This window comes from Dermochelys coriacea, chromosome 11 (genome assembly GCF_009764565.3).
Source record: "Dermochelys coriacea isolate rDerCor1 chromosome 11, rDerCor1.pri.v4, whole genome shotgun sequence".
Classification (NCBI taxonomy): Eukaryota; Metazoa; Chordata; order Testudines; family Dermochelyidae; genus Dermochelys; species Dermochelys coriacea.
Window position 1 is genome coordinate 46618358 of NC_050078.2, and position 22707 is coordinate 46641064.

Below are 22707 nucleotides of genomic sequence, written 5' to 3' on the forward strand. Positions count from 1 at the left end.
GAAAGGCTCTACAGATTTAGCTTGAAACCACACAGAATGAAGAATCATCTATCTAAATTGTGTAAATGTTAAAAATAGCTCTGCCTTTTCCACAGTGAATAAAAGACAGAAGAGAATCAGCAGCCTGTATTCAGATGAGATTTATTATTGGAAAAGCCTGAAATAAAAATAAATAAATAAATAAAAGTAAATTAAAAAATAAAAGTCATTCCTGGACTCTTGCATACGAATAGAAGCACTCAGTTATACAATTATGTAAAGATACAAAAATCAGCATAAGAGAGCAAGAATATCCACAAATATGTCTGTCTCTAATATAAAGAGTAATGTAAATATTTGCGCAGGGGGGAGATGGGGAAATGGAGATTGCCCTAGACTAAGATCTTCTGTACAGTAGAACACAGTAAATATTTTCAGAGATATTTCAACATCTAAGTGCATGCCAGTATATGACAAAGCACTTTTCTTTTTCACTTTGATTACTTACCTAAAGGACATTTTCCCATTCGCCTCCCGACATCCCAATATGTAAATCTTGCTGTCTTTTCATCTGCTTCATAGAGGTTATCTTTCCCCACAAAGAAGGGGGGTATATATACAAGATACAAAATATAGATACACAACAGTGTTGCAACAAGAGTAAATTGAAGATCAGGGAGAGATTAAGTTTGCAAAGCAAAAAGGCATACGAGTTTCTGTTAAACAATTACACGATTATCTAAACATACTAGGGTATTAGCAGTTGGTGCAAGGGAAAGTATCTTAGACCAAGATACGTACTGTATGTTAACTAGTATCGATTTACTTTTTTAGTTAAGTCAGAGGTGTCAGGGAATGGGTGTTTTTTAAACAGCTAAATGACTATCATCTTGCATTTATATAGCACCTTTCATCCCACAGGGCTATAACACTACCACAGCATTTCTCAAACTGGGGTCCCTGGGCCCTGCTAATGAACTCCTCCCCCACCCTTCCAGCACCTCCTGCACACCAGGGAACAGTTGTTCAGTGGCATGCAGGAGGCACTGGGAGGGAGGGGGAAGAGCAGGGATGGGCGTACTCGGGAGGTGGGGCAGAAAGAGGCAGGTCCTTGGGGAAGGGGTAAAGTGGGGGTGAGGCCTGGGGCTGAGCAGCAGTCTTGGGGGGTCCATGAAAAATTTTAAATCAAAATAGGTGTCCTCAAGTCTGCTGCTCTACAGACATAGCAATCATAAATAAACAGAGGACCCAGGTTTCAGCCTGACTAGAGATCATGTTACGCACCACTATTGCACCCATGTCCATGCAGAAATGTGGCCAGGTTTAAACAGAAAACTGCAATGTCACACAATTTAGGACAGGAAGTGAACATCTCTTTATCCAAAGGAGGGCCCAATTATAAAATTCTTCACCAAGACATAATTCCGACTTGGGAGAATTTACTGAACAATTCATGAACACCCACATTTGCAACATATACACATAGCCGGTGAATAATGTAAAAAAAAGAGCCCCAAGAATGTTTTGTGCAATTTTCAACTACAGTCCCTAATTTTGCATGTACAAATATGCCAGGCATCTACCAATCTGTGCACCCAAAACAGCTGCATGTCCAGTCCTATAAAACACAAAATTAGAGTAAACTGGTGGATAGTTAGCACTAAAACTCCTAGTTAGTCAAAAGGATGTTTTCCCCCACTCCTTCTGGGGGATTTTTTTATGTTCTGCTTCAATACTTCACCAATTACTAAAAATGAACCTTAACTAACCAATAATGGAGAAGTAAAAAATCCCAAGAGGTAACCTGTAGGTGCAATTTTTGCACCAGCCCATATCTGGAACTGGGGCAATGTGCACTATATACAGAAGGATTCATAGCTTCCCGACAGTGGACCTCCACCAGGTATTTGTATACTTTCTGGGCACTGGATCTACAGGCTGCAGCAAGGAGCAGGAAAAAGGCAATGTTTTTCAACTACCACATATTTTCTAATATAGTCACCAGCAGATTTACACTACACCTTTTCCATCTTTGAATCAGGAATTATGAACATTATTCATAGCTATTAGTCCCACAGTTAACACCTGTTATGTAAATAATAATACCTCAATCATATCACCACAATACATGTTTTGCTGATAAATTAAAGTATACCAAAACAATACAATGAAGTCCCTTAGTTTCAAAATGGTTGATTGCTTTGATATAACAGAAAACAGCAATGTATATATCATATATACATACATACATACATGAATGAATGGCTAGAAAATATGTTGATTTAAGCAATATTTCATTTTCCCAGAAAAAAATAAATTTTGAGGATACTTAAGGAACAGAAATAAAGTGGTGCCCTCTACTCAACAAAATCTGGTTGGACAGAAGACTATACAATAGTTACAAGTAAGAAATGAACACAGCCTCTAGACCTCATTTAATACTAATCTAAATTACATTAATGGAATTATTAATTTTGGCTTTTAGTGAAAGATATGAACTAATCATTTACGTAAAGGCTGGACTGCCCCCTTCTGCTATCCTAATCCAGTAGCTCTCTCTTGCACATATAGAAATGGGGACAGAGTGCCAGCCATGCAGCATCATGCCCCCTACTCAAACCCTATGGAGCTCCGTTTTTTGAGCTATTGTACATGGGGTTTGGGCTTTACAAAGCAGAGGAAGGGGAGTTAGAAGTAGCATTGACTAGGCTCTGTATCCTAACCCCAGGTACATTCCTCCCTCTCTGAGCAAGTTTTGAAAATAAAATTGCAAGGGTTAAAAACTAACTAAATGGAAACCCAGGCAAAATTGACTGAGAAAATGTGCTATACTGGGGTACTATAGCACCTAATAGCAAACCCCCCCCCCCCCCGCGCAAAAAACACAAGATGTGTGCAATGAAACTGTGCTAACTCATGCTCCCGTTCTTGTAATCCTTGCTCTCCATTCTTCTGTCCTTCTCCCTCCCATCTCTCTATTTAGGGATATTCCAGTCCTGCAAACACTTATGCACATGAGTAACTTTGTCCTCAAGAGTAGACTTTATTAGCATTTAAGCTCTTTGGGGCTGGGACTACCTTTTTGATGCCTAGCATGCTTTTTGATGCTGGTGCCTCGCATGCTTTTCAATGCTCACTAAAATAAACTGACAGACATTTTTCTTCAAAGAGAAAACTAGAAAGGAGTTTAAGGCCTAGTTCAATAAGATTACTGAGATTCAGATTCTGATCTCCTACAAGGCAGCGCAAATAGTCCTAAATGGGACAGAGACAAAGCTCCAGCACAGCTGAGGATTTGGGGCTGTATATCCAGATTCCATTTTAGGGTCAGATTCTGCTCACAATTAAAACCTGGAGAGTAACTCCACTGCAGTCAATAGTGTTACAACAACATAAATCTGGGTGAGTAACAGAGCATAGTCTATCCCTTATTCAGGCTTTCTGTATTGACCTGGCAAAATTCTGCTCACCTATTCACCAGAGACAAATAATTTCTTTAAATCAAGACTAAATACCTACCCCCTCCCAGATTGCCCGCCAGCATCATCGTGGCAAAGGTGGATGAATAGATATTGTGGCTGGGCTAGTACATTTTTAGAGCAATCTTCCAAGGTTTCCTTATAGTAGTTTTAATTTTTCACTGATGGCCTCAAAGAGAGTCATCTTAACTATGGGCAGGATTCATTAAGATAATACTTTTCATTTTATAGAGTTCTTACATTTTATTACTGTGTGTTAAATCCTGCTACTGTCACAAATCTAGATAATGTTATAGGGTTAGATCCTGCTACTTGATCTGCCTATATGCTTTCCTGGGCCTTCATGGGGCCCCACTAACGTGAAAGGGATTGCTGCATAGGTGCAGAATGCACCTGGGCAAACAGTTACAGGATCTAGCCCTACAGTGTGACAGTGTTCTTTAAGGAGAGAAACCTGTGAGCAAACAGATGTGCATGCCAGCATAACAGCTTACGTACCCATGCTGCTGACGGAGTATACTGTGTCAAACAGACACCCAATCTCTGTTCCCCAGCAAACTCACAGAGAGGCCACTCTGCAGGCCTTCAGTAATACATGGACTGCAAAAGGGCATCACTAAGTGTAATCTGCAAGTTAATTCACATTTGCTACCTAAAGCAGCCCAGAACCCAAAGAAAATTATTCCATTTCTCAGAAACAGGTTGGGCAAAGAGCACAAAGGGCACTTCCAGAATCTGTGACATACATAGGTACAGAGATGGGCAACAAAAAGTATTAGGAGTATGGAACAACTTCCATATGAGGAGAGATTAAAAAGACCGGGATTGTTCAGTTTAGAAAAGACAACTAAAGGGGGATATGATGGAGGTCTATAAAATCATGAATGGTGTTGCTAAAGGGAATAGGAAAGTGTTATTTATCACTTCTCATAACACAAAAACCAGGGATCACCTAATTCATTTACTAAGCAACAGGTTTAAAACAAACAAAAGGAAGTACTTCTTCACACAACTGTAGGCCTGGCTTGACATGAGCAATTGTACAGGCCAAGCGGATAAGTTCTCAGAGGCTACAAAGTGGATGAGGTCTCAGGCTACCTCAAAAACTACACCCAGTCAGCCTGTGAAACTTGTTGCCAGGGGATGTTGTGAAGGCCAAAAATGTAACTGGGTTAAACAAAGAACTAGATAAGTTCATGGAAGATAGATCAACCATTGGCTATTCGCCAAGATGGTCAGGGATGCAACCCTGTGCTTCGGGTATCCCTAAACCTTCAACTGCCAAAAGCTGGGACTGCATGACAGGGAACTGCCTTGTTCTGTTAATTCCTTCTGAAGCATCAGGCACTGGTCACTGTCAGAAGACCGGATACTGGGCTGGATGGACCACTAAGCTGACCCAGTATGGCCGTTCTTATGTTCTTAATTCATTTTAAAAAGGTATTTTGCCTTTTTCCAGGCATTTTTTCAAGTTTTAATACAAGCAAGGCAGAAACCACAAGCAGACTCCCCCAAGCCCAATATCCCAAGAGGCTGATAAGCGTTTTGGGAAGCGACAGCAGGGCTGGGTAAACTACCTGTCCAAAAGGGAATGAAGTGGAGTAGGATGAGGCCATTCATAAAAACCAGCAATAGTAGATATAACACGCATCACTCCTGTCCTGCAAAGGGATTCATAAAAAAAAAAAGTTTTATTTTGTTTAAAAATCCACTACATATAGCAACAGAACTTAGCAAAAATATTAGCAGAATTGTAGATCAAGAGCTTGTTGCAAGCTTGCAGCACCATCTTGTGGGAACTTCGCATTGCTACACTATTGTTTCACTTTTTCAGAAACACTGAATTGCATTCTAGTAAATGTACTGGCTCTTAGACCAAAGGTATATTTTATAACATTCTATGAAAGGCATTAAGTTTAGGGATTTTTTTTCCCTTTTACTAATAATGAAATTAATATAATTCAACGATACATATAAAATGCCTAACTCTTATTGCAGCAGGCACTATACAGATTATTTCTGGAGGATACAAGTTGATTAACAAAAGAAATATTAATTTCAAGTAATGTGCAGTTTAATGAAGCAACTGATCCTGATTTTTACAGGCAGATGTGCGTAAAGGTATGCATCCATGGTACGCACCCAAAGGAGCTGCAAGCAGCTGAGATGGAGAAGGCCTAAGGACAAAAGAGTGGGAGTCAGGGGACCAAGAATTACAGTTTTAGGTTACTTAAATTGCTGACAATGCAGCATATGTACACAGCTCAAAGAAATCAAAACACACAGTGCAAACAAATACTATAGGGGTTGCATTTTCCAGCAACACAGAGATAATTTTATTTCATTAAATGGTGTCTCACTCATTCAGAATACTTTTGAAAAATTTTACAATGAAACCAGCAGGGTATTTACACATCAATTTGAATTTCATTATTTTCAAACACAGGCCTGGTTGCCAGCAATATATCCAAGTGACACACATTCCATCATCAGATTCAAAATAAACCAAAACATAAGAACACCAAACCAAGGAAACAGAAAAAATCAAGCATCCAGGAAAAAAAAACAACAAAACAACTCAAAAGGAAGAGAAACAAAGACCATTTAAAATAGCAATGGCTTATCTCTTCAATCCAGTATTCCAAAGTTTTCAATTTAACCTTCAATGTAGCTCTGGTGTTCCTATAATAAAATGAATAAATCCTTTCTATGAAGATTTGGAATCTGTCACTTGATCAATACTTTTATATACTAAACATTAAAAGCAGCTATCTGTGGCGTCTCTAGACAGCAATTCTTCTGAACAACGGTATCTTTTTGCATCTCTCTTGGCACAAGAATGAATTATGGTTACCCCTCCTTCAAAGGTGACCTGCAAAGGATTTTTTAAAATATTGGACTTAAAGCCTTTTTGCTTCTTAGGAGGTAGAAAGGCAGCCTGATTTTTAATTTTTATTAAAATAAAGAGCGAAGAGGAAGTATGCTTTAAACAAAAAAAACCTGATGCACCCAAACTATAATCTGGTAAAAATTACATCAGATATTTTCACGATCACACTTGCAATTTCTTTCCAGAATTTAGAATTCTTAGAACAAAAAAACAAAAAAAAAATTTAAAGGATACAGGAGCGGTTGACTATGAACGTCCGTTTAAAACCCTACATAGCAGAGAATAGCATGCTACATCTTTAGATGCAGACATTTTTGAATATTCCATACCTTAAATACATACAGTCCAATCCTGTCATCCTTAAGCAACACAAAGTTGCCTTAATAAAAGCTGGACCAACATGAAGGAATCAACATGTTAAATGCTGCAACTAGAATTATATCAATACATTTCTATTAGTGCTTTGTAAAATGAAAGACTGAGTAAATTCCTTTCACAAAAATGAAGATGTAGGTCCACTTTTTTTTTTTTAAAAGGAAATAAATGTAAGTGGCTATGACAGTATAAAGGGTAATAAATAATAATAATAATAATAATTAGCAGTAGTATTCTGTATTACCAATCATTAATACTGAACATGGAGTATTAAAAAAGCTTCGCTATCTCTGCAAGTTTTGTTTTTTTTCCCGACCAGAAATCAGCATCTCTTTTATATATTAATCAAGTACCTGTGCTTGTGCTTGCAAACAAAGTGCCTGTAGTTGTGTTTGTAGGTAGTTTCCCATTATTCAACTGCTTCACTCTTTTCAGGTGAGATTTCCCATTGTAATGAACCTGAGCCTGTGTTGCAGAGTTCAGCTGTATATTGCACACTTCACAGAAGGAAAATAGTATGTTCTTTTTTTCTTTACTTAATTGATAGTCTGGTCTATCATTCCTCAGTCCTTTCTCTTCAAAGACGCGTAGAAAAGCTGATGGATTCATAATTCCATTTTCAAAGATTTGGTCAGGACTTATTGGGTGCTTCATACCTATAAAATGAACACAGTGTTGATTCCAGAAACCAAATAACAACACTTACTCCTAAATAAGGATCTTACTTTTTAAACTTATTATGTATGTATGAAGCATTTAGGACCAGGCTCAAAAAAAAGTTTCCAAACTTTTGCAGGAGGGTGCATTTTGTGTATGTTTGTCACTTTGATGAGCTCAGCAATAAGCAGCTGGTAATATGCAACTCTCAATGAACAATAGTACTCATCTTGTTCAACCAATTCTCTTTTAAAAAAAAAAAAAAAGTTGAGTTTTTCCTCCCCACAGAGGTTAAGATTACTTAAGTTTTTTTCCCCCCCTCTTTACTACAAATAGGTTCTGAAGCTTTTTGCTCACTGATGCATAGAATAGTGCACAAATTCCTAAAGTAATATTAGACCAAGAGAATGTAGAACAAAAATGATAATGAAATTTTGCGGACAACAGAATATTTAAATAGATAAGGATAATGAATACTTTGCATTTATAGCACCCAATGATCTCAAAGATTTGCAATAACATCAGTTATGCCTTACAACAGACCTGTGAGGTAGATATTTTATTATTAAACAATTGTTTTGCAGTATCAGCTAGAGGCTAACTACCTGGGGGGAGGCACTATACAAATGTACAATGACCGATCCTGTCCCCAAAAGCTTACAATTTTAATTATTTCCATAGGGCTTAAAAATGCACTTGCCCCCAGTGAGTAGGAATGTTGCCCTGGCAAATGAGGAAACCTACACCAGACAGTTTTATGGAAGTGTAATTTCAGCAAAAACAAACAAAAAAATGGGGTGGTGGGAGAGTTTCTAGTCCTTGTTGTTGTGAAGATAACTTCCCAAATGCAGCCCAAGCATAAAACAGACCCACTTGTTTCCTTCCTGAGCCTGTAAACATCCAAGTTCTGTGCCTCTGCTACTCACAGCTTTTCCAAAGTAAAATCAACAATGTTGGTTAGTTCCATTGCTGTTATTCACCACTTTGTGGTCAGCAGTTAAACTACCAAGAATCATGTCAGTTTCATACTGTTGTTTGGGAAACCTATGGATATGTCTACCATTTGCATGCACAGGGATTAAAAAAAAAAAGGCTGGCCCAAGTCAGCTGACTCAGGCTTGTGGAGCTCCCTCCAGCTCTGGGGCTGAAAAGGTGGAATGTCGTAGAGCTCAGGCTCCAGCATGATCCCGAACTTCTATACAGCAATTTTTCAGCCCCAGAGCTCAAGACTCGTGGGGCTGCAGCATCCATGGGGAAAAATTAGTGCCAGCTAAGCTGCCCCTGCCCCCGCCCCCATTCCCGAACACGCTGCATCCCCCATTCCTCCCTCTCCCAGCGCTTCTTGCCCACCACCTAACAGCTGTTTGGCGGCGCTTAGGACATTCTGAGAGGAAGGGGGATGTGGCATACTCAGGGGAGGAGGCGGTAAAGAGACTGGGATTTGGGGGGGAAAGGGGTGGAACTGGGGTGGGGCCAGGTCAAGCACCCACAGGGCAGAGGGGAAGTCAGTGCCTATCTTCCATCTACACACAAAATCACACTAACCTAAGACTTGGTCCCAGGACTCCGAAGGGGTGGAGGGTGTTCTCAGCCTGAGTCAAGCCAAGACCCAGAGTTCAAGTCCTTTTGCTTCGCAGCGTAGGTGCAGCCCAGCTAAACTTGTGCTCTTGGAGTGCTCCAAAAGTATCCCATAGTCCTACGGGCCAACTTTCTGTGTCCTCTGGACAGTCAAGTTTAGTAGACAACCAAGTTCTCTCACACTACACCACGAACAAAGGGCTATAGCTGCCACTTTTTGGGTGGATGTTAGAAAATCTGGTATATGGGTGCTTGGACTCAGGTCTACATAATGCAGTGTATATCCTGGAGCCAGAGACTGGGACCGAGGGTTCAACAATTCCTAACCTGGGATTACAAATTAGTATAAACTCTCAAACTCTAGGTTAAACCCAGGGTCTGCTAAGTCGAGTTCTATTAACATGGGGCTTACATTGCAGTGTAGAAATACCCTATGAGAGCAGCAGTTAGGCATTGGATTCATTCATGAGAAAACAAAAAAATGACTAGAGGATGAACTTACATCAGCCAAAAGGATGTGGATGCTAGGAGAAGAGAAAGTTTCTTCTACAGTCCAGAGCTAGAATATTATACTGATCATTACAGAGACTGATATAAGATGGAGAATCCAGCCTGTCCCAAGATCATCATACTATTCATTCCAAGTACAACTGTGCTACCCTGAACCTTGCGAATGAGCGCTTTTCCTATCCCTACCCAGTCTTCCATACTTAGCTGGGATTAGGTTTGGTTCCTCAGTTACTATGCCTGGTAAATATTTCAAGCCACCATTTTATGAGGAAGGAAAGTGAGGCAAAAAGAGGTTTACTTTCTTTAAGTTAAACAGCAAGTCATTTGCTGGGATGGAAATATTTCAACTCTCCCCCAAACTTGCTTTAACCCCTAGAAAATGGTATCCTCTCCGACATCCATTTTAGCACTTGATGAATTTCTCCAAGGCGTGATTTTATTGATAAAAACCGTTCTTAAATACATCTATTTCTCATGCAGAATATTATGTTAAAGATTATATAAAATCACATTCCCCTCCCCAAAAAACAAAGTCAAGAAAATTAACTATCATAGCTGTCAGGAAAATGTATGCAAATTGAATAATGCATGCTCAAAGACCCTTATTAAAAATCATTTTAGTTTCTGGGCATCTAACTACTTTTCAGACTAAAACACCTATCGCTTGTGATCTTGCAACCTAGGCTAGATACTGTCACACTAAATCATTTAAGCGTATGTATCATATTTCAATGCAAGCAACCAAGACCCCTGACTCAGCTGAGTTTACATGATGTTTTCATCTGAAAATTTAATCTGTTTGCAGCTTCTGTATTTGTAACTTTTCAATTTTTTCATACAATAACTCTTTTACTCTCTCTCCTATGTAAAAAGTTTGCTAACGTATGAGAATGTTGAACTTTTGGTTTCCTGAATTATCACTTTTATTGAAATAGGATATTCATTTCTATATTCCATTTGTTTGGAAGTATGCAAAGTGCACAACTGTATTAAGCTCATGATATATTATAGGGCACAGATAAAGTATAAAGTAGAGCTAATCAGATAATTTTCAAAACAGTTTTCTGCTGGAAGACACTGCTTACTTGAAACCAAAATGCTTCCCAGAGGTGTTAACGGCCACTCTACCTTGAATAATGACAGGTTTCAGAGTAGCAGCCATGTTAGTCTGTATTCGCAGAAAGAAAAGCATCCACTGATTGCATCCGATGAAGTGAGCTGTAGCTCACGAAAGCTTATGCTCAAATAAATGTGTTAGTCTCTAAGGTGCCACAAGTACTCCTTTTCTTTCTACCTTGAATGGTCCCTTAGAATATGTGCTAACTACTTTCCCAGACCTAAAGAGTAGCTGTGTGTGGCTAGAAAGCTTGTCTCTCTCAGGAAAAGAAGTTGATCCAGTAAAAGATATTACCTCTCCCACCTTGTCTCTCTAATATCCTGGGATCAACATGACAACAACTACACTGGATACATCAGGGAACTAGCTTAGTTTTGATTACATTTTCAAGACACACGCTAATTAGGCATAGCAAGGACTTAAACCTTAGGCTCCTATGTCCCAGGCCAGTGTCCTAACCAGAGGGCTACAAAGGGAGTCGGTCTGTTTTGCTCTGATGGAGAGAGCAAGAACATTTGAAACCTCATTTATCTGCAAAAAAATTGTTATTTCCCAGCCAGCCCTAATAAAAAGTATTGTCTTGTTTGGCATTAGTACAGATCAAATAATTACATACTAGAGCAATTTTCCATGTGCTACAAGGCTGAAGTCTAGAAATTAAGACAATTTCTTCAAATTTGTGTGCTTAAGTTGGGTTTCTAAATAAAAGTGCTGAGCACCCAACAAACTCAGCAGAGCCACTAAGAACTACAGGTACTAAACATCTCCCAAAGGTGCCTAAAAATGGCTTTAGGAGCCTTTCTACACTGGCAGTGTTACAGCGCCGGCAGTTACAGCACCACTCAGAGCATTGAAAGGAAACCACTGCTGTGTGTTCACACTGTCAGCTACCTGCACAATAGTGTGTTCACACTTGCAGCAATATTCAGAGCCGTGAACTCTAGGCAGCTATCCCACAGAGCATCTCTTCCTCTTCTGCTGCTAAGAGTTGTGGGAAGGCGGAGGGGGTCGTGGGGCATCCTGGGTCCTGTCCCAATGCCCCATGATGCATTGCTTCGCATCCCAGCAATCCCTGTGCTTCCATCCACATTTGGCGCAATCTTTCAACAGTTTGTGTACTGTGCGCTCTGCCTCTTTGTTCTGCAGGAATGGATCCCGCACTGTTGACCAATATGTTGCTCACTCTAACACGTCAAGAGTGGCAGTAGAGTTATTCCTTAAACTACAAAGGCAAGGGGAGTGAGACATTGATCTCGCCATGCATAGTAGCTACGACATGAGATTGCTTGTGGCATTCACGGAGGTGCTGACCAATACCAGGTTTACAATGGTGCCAGCTGTGCCCTGGCACCGGGCTCATGCTCAACAGGGGCCCCATCAGCTGGCCGGGCGCTGCACTTCACTTGCGCTGCCAGCTGAGGGGCCACTGCAGGCTGATTCTTCTCCTCTCCAGCCCCTCTCCCACGCTCCTCTCAGCTGTCTGGCCAGCCCAAGTATGCCCTGTCCCGTCCCCTCGCTCCTCCGCCAGCTGCGCTGGGGAGCTCTCAGGGGTCACATACCACAGGGGTCTGCCTGCCCCGCTCCACAGCACAGCTCCGGACGGTCTCGCTCTGCCTGCAATGTCCCGGGTCTGAGCTGCCTGGGACCAGTGCAGGGGCTGCGTCATTCTTGGCCAGCATGGGGATGAGGGCTCGTCTGGGCCCCAAGCAAGGTGATTCTGAGGGAGCCTGGCCTGGGCAGGCCCCTCCCACCCTGAAGACCAGAGTGAGTAAAGGACCCGACACTGAAGTGCTGCGGAAGACCCGAAGCGCCGCTGGGTGAGTACCAGGGGGTGGCGCCTTTTTTTTTTTTAATCTCTGCTCCCCCTGTTTTTTCCACCTGGCTACGCCACTGCTTGAGGGAGCAATCTGATGCTGAAAGCCACTAATATTTATTGCTGTGCTTGGGAGTGCAGTGCTTGTAATGCTAGGAGGTGATTGTGATTGGTGCAGGCGACGCACTATGAAGTTGTGACAAAATTGCCTGTTGCTTTGCAGGGCTCTGTTGCTTTCAATTAACAGAATGAAGATTGCTTTCAAACCAAAACAATTATTTTATTAAAAAACAACAACCGGAGGAAAGAGAAACAGAAAACCACATCAGCACTGAGGGGGATGGAAGAGAAGGTCCCAGGAGGAGGTGGGATCCAGGGATGGTTAAAGATTTTTGTACGTCTGGGTATTATATCCAACCTTCTCTGGAGTACAGTGCAGCAGGTACTGTACTTCAGCAGGGCTAAACTGCAGAGGGACAGGTGTTGAGTGCCGTGGGTACTGGGAGTCCGCAGGGCTGGACTGTGACGGGGAAGGAGTGGAATGCAGCGGGTACAGACTGGAGCCAGAAAGTTGATAAGTGAGTGTTGTCGGTGTCTGGGGGGGGGGGGCGGGGCGCATGGGAAAGAGTTTTGTGACAGAGGCTGCAGGGGAGGGCGGGAGTGGAGCTGCTCAGTTTGCAGTGCTAGTAGTGCCTGGAGCGTGTCCACTTGGCACGCCATAACCTTTAAGAGCCACTCCATGGTTTCATTCTGGTGTACCGCATTCTCCTTTCAGTCCCTCTTCTCACTCTCCCGCCACTCCTTCAGTTCTTGTTTTTTGGCCACGGAGTGCACTATGACATTACGCAGAAAGTCCTCTTTAGTTCTTCACAGATGCTTTCTAATTCTGTTCAGCCTTCCCCAAGGAATTTAAGGGATGAGGATGATAGTTGGTCATCTGAGGGCAGGGCAGTAGAGTTCAAACCAATGACCAGAGAGGTGAGAACAGGCATTGTGCGACACCTCCCGGAGGCCAATGGCAGCGCTGTAATCGACTAGGGTGTCTACACTGGCACTGTGGTGCTGTACCTCCAGCACAGAAAGCCTCTCATTGGGGTGGTGTTTGTTTGTTTTTTTTTTTTTTTTTTTACAGCGCTGCAACTGCGCAGTTTCTGCGCACTCAGTGGCTTGGCAGTGTGTGCACCTGGGGAGTTATACTGCAGAAAGCTGCTTTACAGTGCAGAAACTCGCCACTGTAGACAAGGCTTAACGGTCACCTTGGTTGAAAATTTTGGCTTTAGTGCCAAACCTGTTGTCAGCTTTTACAGAGATATCATGAAACAGCCATCAATGTTGCCCAATCCCCATACGGCTCTTTGATAACAACATGCACTGGCTCTTGCAGGGATAACACATCAGCTAATTGTGCTAACCCTGCAAAGACTGCCATATATTCAAGTAATTATGGGCCAGACTGTACTGACCTTGAGAAACCTCCCACTCCTGTGCAGAAAGCAGTGACAATCCCGCCCTTTTGCTTCTTATGCTCTAGGACAGATAGTTGAGCAGTGCTAGATACTATAAATCAGGCATGGGATGAAGGGCAAGTTCACAGCTCCATTCTCCTGTTTCATCTGATCACGGCAAGCAAGGATGTGAAAGGAGAATGCAGGGTGTATCTACTAAAGGGGATAACTGTGGCTGCTGCAGCATGCACTTCACCAAGCCCCATGAAGACTTTCTGTTTTGGGCACAATGTCTAAGCCACAGGGTCCCCTCATCACCTGCCCTACCACAAGCTGTGACTTAGCAGACATGCTATGGGTCTATATTATAGAGTTGTGTGTACACACACACACACACACACACACACACACACACACTCTATTTGCTCCTCCTCTAAAAAGATCAAAAAGTTTAGCTGTTGACTTAAGTAGGACCTGTGGGATGCTTAGTACTTTTGAAATTCAGGCCACTTACATAGATGCCTAAATATAGACAAAGCAGTTTAACTTTAGGCTCCCATCATTGAAAATCCTGGCCCAAACTTTTATGAATTCCAACATTTTCCTCAACAAACACTATTTATAGGAAACACTATTTCACTAGGAGGGTGGTGAAGCACTGGAATGGGTCACCTAGGGAGATGGTGGAATCTCCATACTTAGAGGTTTTTAAGGCCTGGCTTGACAAAGCCCTGGCTGGGATGATTTAGTTGGTATTGGTCCTGCTTTGAGTAGGGGATTGGACTACATGACCTCCTGAGGTCTCTTCCAACATTAATCTTCTATGAAATGCAGCTATCAGACAGGATCACAGCCTATGTGTGAGTGACACTACCACAAAGCTGCCAAACTGTAACAAGGTAACAACATCTGTAAACAGTGGCGGATTAGGCACTGGGTCAGTAGGGCCTGTGGGGGGGGGGGCGGAGGAGGAGAATGTGCACCCCTGTGCCCATTTCCCCGGCAAGAGTATTGTGGGGGGGTACCCTGCAAGCAGAAGGGGTGGGGCAGGGCCCCCACTTGCTCTGGCCCAGGGCTCCACAAAAAGCTTAATCCACATCTCTCAGGTTCCTTCCCCACTCTGAACTCTAGGGTACAGATGTGGGGACCTGCATGAAAACCTCCTAAGCTTACTTTTAACAGCTTAGGTTAAAACTTCCCCAAGGTACAAACTATTTTACCTTTTGTCTTTGGACTTTCGCTGCTACCACCAAACGTCTAACCGGGTTTATTATTGGGAAAGAGTAGTTTGGAAACATCTTTCCCCCCAAAATCCTCACCGAAACCTTACACCCCCCTTCCTGGGGAAGGTTTGATAAAAATCCTCACCAATTTGCATAGATGAACACAGACCCAAACCCTTGGATCGTAAAAACAATGAAAAAAGCATTCAGTTTCTTACAAGAAGAATTTTAATAGAAAAAAAGGTAAAAAGAATCACCTCTGTAAAATCAGGATGGTAAATACCTTACAGGGTAATTAGATTCAAAACAGAGAATCCCTCTAGGCAAAACCTTAAGTTACAAAAAGATACAAAAACAGGAATATCCATTCTATTCAGCACAGCTTATTTTCTCAGCCATTTAAAGAAATCATAATCTAATACATATCTAGCTAGATTACTTAAATTCTAAGACTCCATTCTTGTTCTGTCCCCAGCAAAAGCATCACCCAGACACACCCAGACCCTTTGTTTCTCCCCCCTCCAGCTTTGAAAGTATCTTGTCTCCTTATTGGTCATTACGGTCAGGTGCCAGCGAGGTTATCCTAGCTTCTTAACCCTTTACAGGTGAAAGGGTTTTTCCTCTGCCCAGAAGGGATTTTAAAAATGTTTACTCTTCCCTTTATATTTATGACAACATCGGTCTGTAAATAGTTTCCATAAAGAACACGGCAGTTACACAACTATGGATGCCTTCGCTGCTACCTTCTAACCTTGTGTCCAGAATTATTATATGGAAACTCCAATTTTGCAGTGAATAATCTGGCCCTTCAACTATAAATTTTGAAGGAAAAAATATATTTTTAAAGATTGAGTCAGGACATTATATTGGATAATGTTACATGCACCAAATATAAATGCGGGTCATACTTTTAGTCTGTATTGAGTTGACAAATTAGCACAAGATTAACAGATGCATTTTCAAAGAGTAATCTTTCCTATAGAAAGCTATTCTGATTCCTCTCAATCAGTTGTGCATCCACCTCTTTCCACCCTTACAACATGAAATTTTGCACTTACTTTTTAAAAATCCAATTTAATTTACTAACTCTTACTCATCTCTCCATTTTTATTCAAAGGAATGAAGTTCTATAAGCATACCTGGCAGGTAAAAACATTTTCCAAACAAGAAGCTCTACACTTTCCAGTATCTTCTGGAAAGATTTTGAAGAGCTCTGAGGAGTAATCAACCTCACCTGGAGTTATACATGAGTTTGAAGGAGACATGTTATTTTTTGGTTTCAACTACAGTAGAATTAGATCTTGGGCTTATAGGTAGTTTACACGAGACTATAATGACACAGAAGCAGTCAGAGAACAAATAGTGATTTACAGAAAGCATTATATTCTATTGAGTCAAAAAGACCCAACAGTTCTCAGGATATTATTATAAAAGGCAACAGTCTATGAGGCTATGTGAAGTATTTAGAAAAATAGGCTCAATCTGTAACCAAGTTTTTTTTTTTTGTTGAGGACCAGGTTGCATTCCTATAGGGTGATAGGAGATGATTCTGTATCATTCTCTGAGAAGCGTGTCCCAAAAGATACAAGCAAATGACAAATCAGTTATTGTAAAGAGGAGCAGGCACAATTTTACAAGCAGGGAAAACAAGTGGAGACTAACATGGGGAGAAATTTAATTAGATGTCCTGACTTTAAGTTGCCAAAATCAGATGCATAGGGCAAAGAAATAAGTGAGTTTTTATTGATATGAGTTTAACTATACAAAGAGTGAGAAGCACCAGTCTTCCATTGAAATGTTGTTTGAAAGAAAAAAAAAGGTGGATGCATCTCTAGTATGTGCATACAACAAAACCCAATACAAGGGAAATAATTTTGGAAGCCTAAAGTTGGCTGAGCACAATCAAGGAACAGACTGAAGGAACAGAACTGCTTTGATCCAGAAGATGATTATGATTGAATTGTCACTTTACTTGCAATGATCTCATCAAAATCTGTTCTTTTAAAGTATGTTATATCCTTTGAAGCCTATTTAGTTTTTTCCTTCACTATTTAGTTATTTTCTTCACTAAATCTATTGCTTAAGAGTCTTAAATCTGAGGACATTTAACCCCATATGGTTTCCATATACTTACCTTCAGATTAACAACTCTGGAAATTAACTTTATTTATATTTATTTGAAAAATTAGACTATTATATTACTTTTTCCAAAGCATCTTTAAGACTGTATTTTCTTGTGCTGAGAATGGTTTTGAAACCAGTTACAGGTTATATTTAAAAGGGTTATATTTTTGTCTATAAAGTTAACATTTAAATGAACCACCTAGTAATGAATAAGGATCCTACCATACACTCAGCTACACCCAAGTGACAGCTCTGGAAAGTAACTAAGAGAGATTTGTCTTCAGCCAAATTTCTTTGCTCCCTTTACATGTGAAAAATATCCACCTATGCATGCATGGGGAGAACCAATTATAGAAGTTAAAATCTTCCACAGAGTTCAAAGAGAAGAACTAAGACCTAACTAGGATCCATGGGAGCTTGCTATCTATTCAAAACAACTCCAGATCTACATGTCATGTTTCAGTTACTGGTTGGACAAAAGGAGTCTCTTTCAGACCTACAGCACAGGGCAATGATATACTACTGGCTGAACTTGAGGATCCTAAGTTAGTCTACTTAAAGTCAGAAATAACATTTTCTACAGCTTCCCCAGCCAGACACAAAGCCAGAAGGGAGCTGGCTGACAATAAGCCTTTAAAGCTTAATGTGATGGTGCAGGCACTGTTCACCTGCTGAAAAACCCACAACTGCTTCTGTTCCTCACTCAGATCTGCTTCTCCACTCCATTTGCTGAATTCTCCTTTTGGCTGCAACCAGGTCTCTCCCATTCCCTGCCCCAAGTGGGGAGCAGGGCCCCTGGTGGAAGCAGCAACAGACTGTGGATCAGAAGCAGAGTGTGAAAAGGTCTCTGAATATTTTTGTCTTTATTATCTAGTTCTATGATTAATGAAAATTCCTCTCTCAAGAAGTAACACTTATTGTCAGCTTTTGATTCTGTAGGAGTTGGCAGTGGCACAGTGTAACACCCAAGCCTCGGTAACAGCAACCAAACCAAGTATAATGCCTATAGGCAAGAATAATCTGCACAGAGGTACTATGCAACCACTATTAATCATAATAGAAGGATACATACTAATGCTGCTGCTTTTGCAGCATGTGTGATTCTGAGCACATACTGCAGCTATTTACCCAATGAGCTAGGATGTGACTAAAGGTGACCACAAAATGATAAATATTTTCTGGGTAAATTTTTGAATTTTTCTTCAGTTGCTGAAATTACTGGGTTTTAGGATGAAAAACCAAAATCCGACATTTTCTTGCTCATTTTGTTCGTTTCAGCTTACTAAATTTTTAAAATGTATTATGCGGAGCATACCTCTCATCTGGAAGCTCCAATGCTGCCATTTGAGTTTGCCTCCCTTGTCTCTTGCATAACTAAGTTTTGCTTCAAAGAGGCTAAAATCCTTTATTTCTCTTGATCACACATGGCCAGTAGAATGAAACAGCCATAGAATTCTTTTTGGAATAAATTCCTTAATGTACACAATTACCAGACTGAGAAAAACCAAAGTCGTGACCTGTCTGACTCAATTCTGCAGGTAATACAGGAGCAAAAATAAATTAGAAATTTATGCCACTACTTTAAAATTCTTAGATGTCATGAGATATGTGGTTTCAGAAATTCAAACAGTCTCAGCCTCTCACAGTTGGCAAAAAAAATCCAAGCATGGACTTCCTTTGTACTTGACACTCAAGGCAATTGGCCTTTCAATTTCGCTAAATTTATTTTTTAAACAGAGTTATGCTTTCAGAGGAGCTACAAATAAAGGACTATGTACAGCGCACTCTTGTAGGTGAGAATATGCAAAACTTCATTGAAAGGAAATAAGCTTTTGGTTCCCCTAATAAATTAGTGATGGTTATATAAAGCATTCTTTTCCTGTATATTGGCCAAACTTTTGTAATGCCCATTCCTAATTAGCTGATACTTCAAAAGAATACTACTCTAGAAATGTAATTAGAATAGCATCCCTCTGGAGTCATGCCAGCAAAGCAACACAGAACTAGATATATTGTAACAACTTCTAAGCAAGCAGAATTCTCTCTCAGAGCCTTAGGTTATACTCAAGTGAATTCTGGGAGAGACAGGGATGAAAAGTATCAAATCAAATCGATTTTCTGCATACTTGTGTTTTCAAAACGGTTTGTTCAGCCAACAGCAACAAATTTAGGATTGAAATTTGTATCATACATCTCTTATACATTTATTATGGGTGAAACCTCTCTGTGCAGATGGCCCACAGAAGTCTATGCATTAAAAAAAAGCATAAGGGAGGTCTTGTGCTGCAGTGAATTTCATTCTATAGTTTAAATAGTTCATAGGGGCTTAGGAATTTCACACTAAGGACAGGACTCTAGAGCATTATTCTGGCAACATTTGCTATAGCAGGCTTTGGAAAACTCTTATGGACCTTTTCCATTCTCCTATACAGAATTTCGTAAACATACCTAAAAATATAGTGCCTTGTGCTTGGTATCTGACAGTGTTAAAAGAAGCACAAGAGAATTTTGAAGCCAACCCTGAAAGATCTCCCATGTCTTAGGAACCATTTGCCTTTCTAAAGATCTGTTGCTCCTTTCTTTAGTCCAAATTGAAGGCATACAGAATTCCTACATTAAAATCTCAATTTTGTTCCTAAAATCCTCAAAGAGGCAGTGTCTTTTGTCAGGCTTCCAGCTCTCCAGTAGTCTACCGCCCACAGATACATCCAGTCAAAACTGGCTTATTTCTCCCCCACTGTTCCCTGAGCATGTAGCACAACTCCTAAAATACTATAGTTTAAAATTACATCAGAAATTGAACGGTTAGGAGTTGTATGTATGACTGACAAGGAATAAATGATTGATATATACTTTCATGACAATGGCCATGTCAGGTCAAAATACAACTCACTAGCAAATACTGGTTTTGGCACCTTCATATTTTGATTTTAAATATCTAAAAATAGAAGGGATAATCCACATGGGCAGAAAATTAGCTTGCTATTCTTGTACACAGAAAACTATTTTGAATAGTATAGGGTGACAACCTGCTGACAGTATCTTCACTAACACATTTGAAGATATTTAACATTTGAACAAGATGCTCTTTATACTGCAAAAACAGATGGTTGTTTCTCAACACAAAACATTAGCTGTTCATAAAAAGGTAATTCAGAAAATTGAAATCATTTGTGCAGCAAGTGTTTTGCTTTGTTTTCCTTTAAAAGGGACAACTTGAATGCTGGTTAACCTAAAATTAGACGTCGGGGAACAGATTTTTATTTTAGCTGGCCTGGAGTAAATTGTAGAGTAATTCCATTAGAGGAAGTGGAGTTATTCTGGATTTAAATTGTGTAAATGAGACCACAATTCAGCTGGCTTTGTTTTAGTTTGTAGTCGCATGTGTGCATGCATGGTATTTTGCGTCAGCTCCACTTTTGTAGCTATCCTATCTCCAGTCCCTCTACCTACCCTCAAACCTCCTTAAATACTTGCAAGAAAAGATGGGCTTACAGAGTCCCCAGAAGGTTAATAAAGTCTGAGCTCTGGTGGGCCACCCTGGACTCTACTGGAAAGTTATCTGCACCTTTTGGAGCAGCATAGTTATATACTCCTGCATGATGCATCATTTGACAAGCTGGTGGTTGCTTCTTACACACCTCTTTCATTCTACGCACTGCTATTTATCATTAACCATTATTAATGATCCTCCATCCTTCCCTTTCTCTAATACAAGTGACTGTACTCACACACAAGCCAGAATTAAGTTGTTCCAAGTAAGATTTCATACAAACTCTGAACAGATTGCTAAAACTGGAACAAACAAGAGAGTGGCTTTTAGACTAAGTCAAAGTCAACCCTTTTAGGAACAAACTCTGAAAAAAGAAAAAACACCTTCTATAAAATTGGATACTAAAATACATTGAATCAAAATATAAATATTATTTTCAGGTGTTTTCCAAATTGATTTTTAACAAAGTCCCAAATAGTGGCCTAATCTCAACAGTATACTACAAAAAGTAATTTTTCCTCTGTCGATATTCACCCCTTCTCGTCAACCGTTGAGAATAGGCCACTTCCACCTTGATTGAATTGGCCTTGTTAGCACTGACCTCTACTTAGTAAGGCAACTCCCATCTTTTCATGTACTGTAATATATATACTGCTTACTGTATTTTTCACTCCATGCATCTGATGTGGATTTTAGCCCACAAAAGCTTATGCCCAAATAAATTTGTTAGTCTCCAAGATGCCACAAAGACTCCCTGTTGTTTTTGCTGATACAGACTACAGCTACCACTCCAAAACAGTCAAGTTATTGCTCCAAAAACATCAAGATTCCATAGTCACAGAGTACTTGCCAGGATTCAAAAGTGTAAAGGAGTATCTGTGGCGCCAGAATTATCATGAATTGATTGATAACATCAGTGGGGAATTGCAAAGGATATTTTCGGAAGAAAACTCTAAGTTAAACAAAAGCTTGTCAGCAACCTATTCCATCAGCTCTCCAGACTTCTTGAAATTGGAATCCCTGTGTGCTTTGATTGACTAGCTTAGACTAGAATGGAGAAGGTGAAAGTTGAAATGGCTATATTTAAACCATGGAGAAGAGAAATTGTAAAGAAGTTCTAGGTGCCATCAAGGAATTAAAGGAGGCTTTCCCATATATTTTTGAAATATCTGTTTTATTGTTTGGAACACAGGCTGCAGCTTGTCCTTTTTCTTGTTTAGCAAGAATTTTATCACATCGAAGGAGGAGCATGACTCAGGAAAGAAAGAAACCTAACTCTCCTGCCAAATGAAAGCGATTTGACTTCAGAACTGAACCTGGATGGATTTGTGAAAGAATTCAGATGACAATATGCAAGAACACTTCAACTTTAGTTTCATGAACAGTCTTTACATTACACAGCACTTTCATGTTAGGATCTATACTTTTATATTTTTGCATTTTTGACTGCTCAATATTTGTTATACTAATCATATTAATATGCATCTTTTATCATAAAAATAAAAGAAAAAAGGCTTCCAACAGATGGTATTTTTCTGTAAGTACATAACTTCTGAGGGCAAGTACAACTGCGCCTCTTGTCATGCTCCCGCCTCCCCCCCACCATGTCAATATCCCTGCTACAGGGCTGTAGCAGAGAGAAGTAAAAAAAGGGAAAAAATGGATGACAGACTTCCAGGAAAGTTGTTGTTGCTCTCCCTTCACTCAAACATTTTGGGAGGACACAAAGCCAATTTACAGAAACAAGAGTTACCAAGTTTTCTTAATATGTAGAATTCACCTGAGCAGAAGAAAAATACGATGGGAAGACAGACAACGAAGGCATGCTTCATTTTTATGCAACTAAAGCGTCAGACAACAGGGTGAAAAGAAGAATCTCAGCTGCAATGAAAGCAGTTAAACAAGCAAATTTCTCCTTCACAGAGGGGGCACCACAGACGGGCTCAGGGAACCAAACAAGAACTTTGAGAACCACATAATAAGATCTGTGCTGGCTAAACAAAGGATTATCCTTTGTTTAGAGA

The 22707-nt window shown here is 40.3% G+C and overlaps 1 protein-coding gene across 2 annotated transcripts in view; it reads right to left on the reverse strand.

Moving 5' to 3' along the window:
- ZNF385B (zinc finger protein 385B) overlaps positions 1–22707 on the reverse strand; it is a 321069-nt gene that overhangs the window by 260680 nt on the left and 37682 nt on the right. For both annotated transcript variants that reach the window (XM_043505422.1, XM_038421301.2), the window contains exon 2: positions 7077–7379. In XM_043505422.1, the coding sequence (XP_043361357.1) occupies positions 7077–7377 (301 nt within the window). In that variant the 5' untranslated portion in view covers positions 7378–7379. The remainder of the gene's footprint in view (positions 1–7076; positions 7380–22707) is intronic.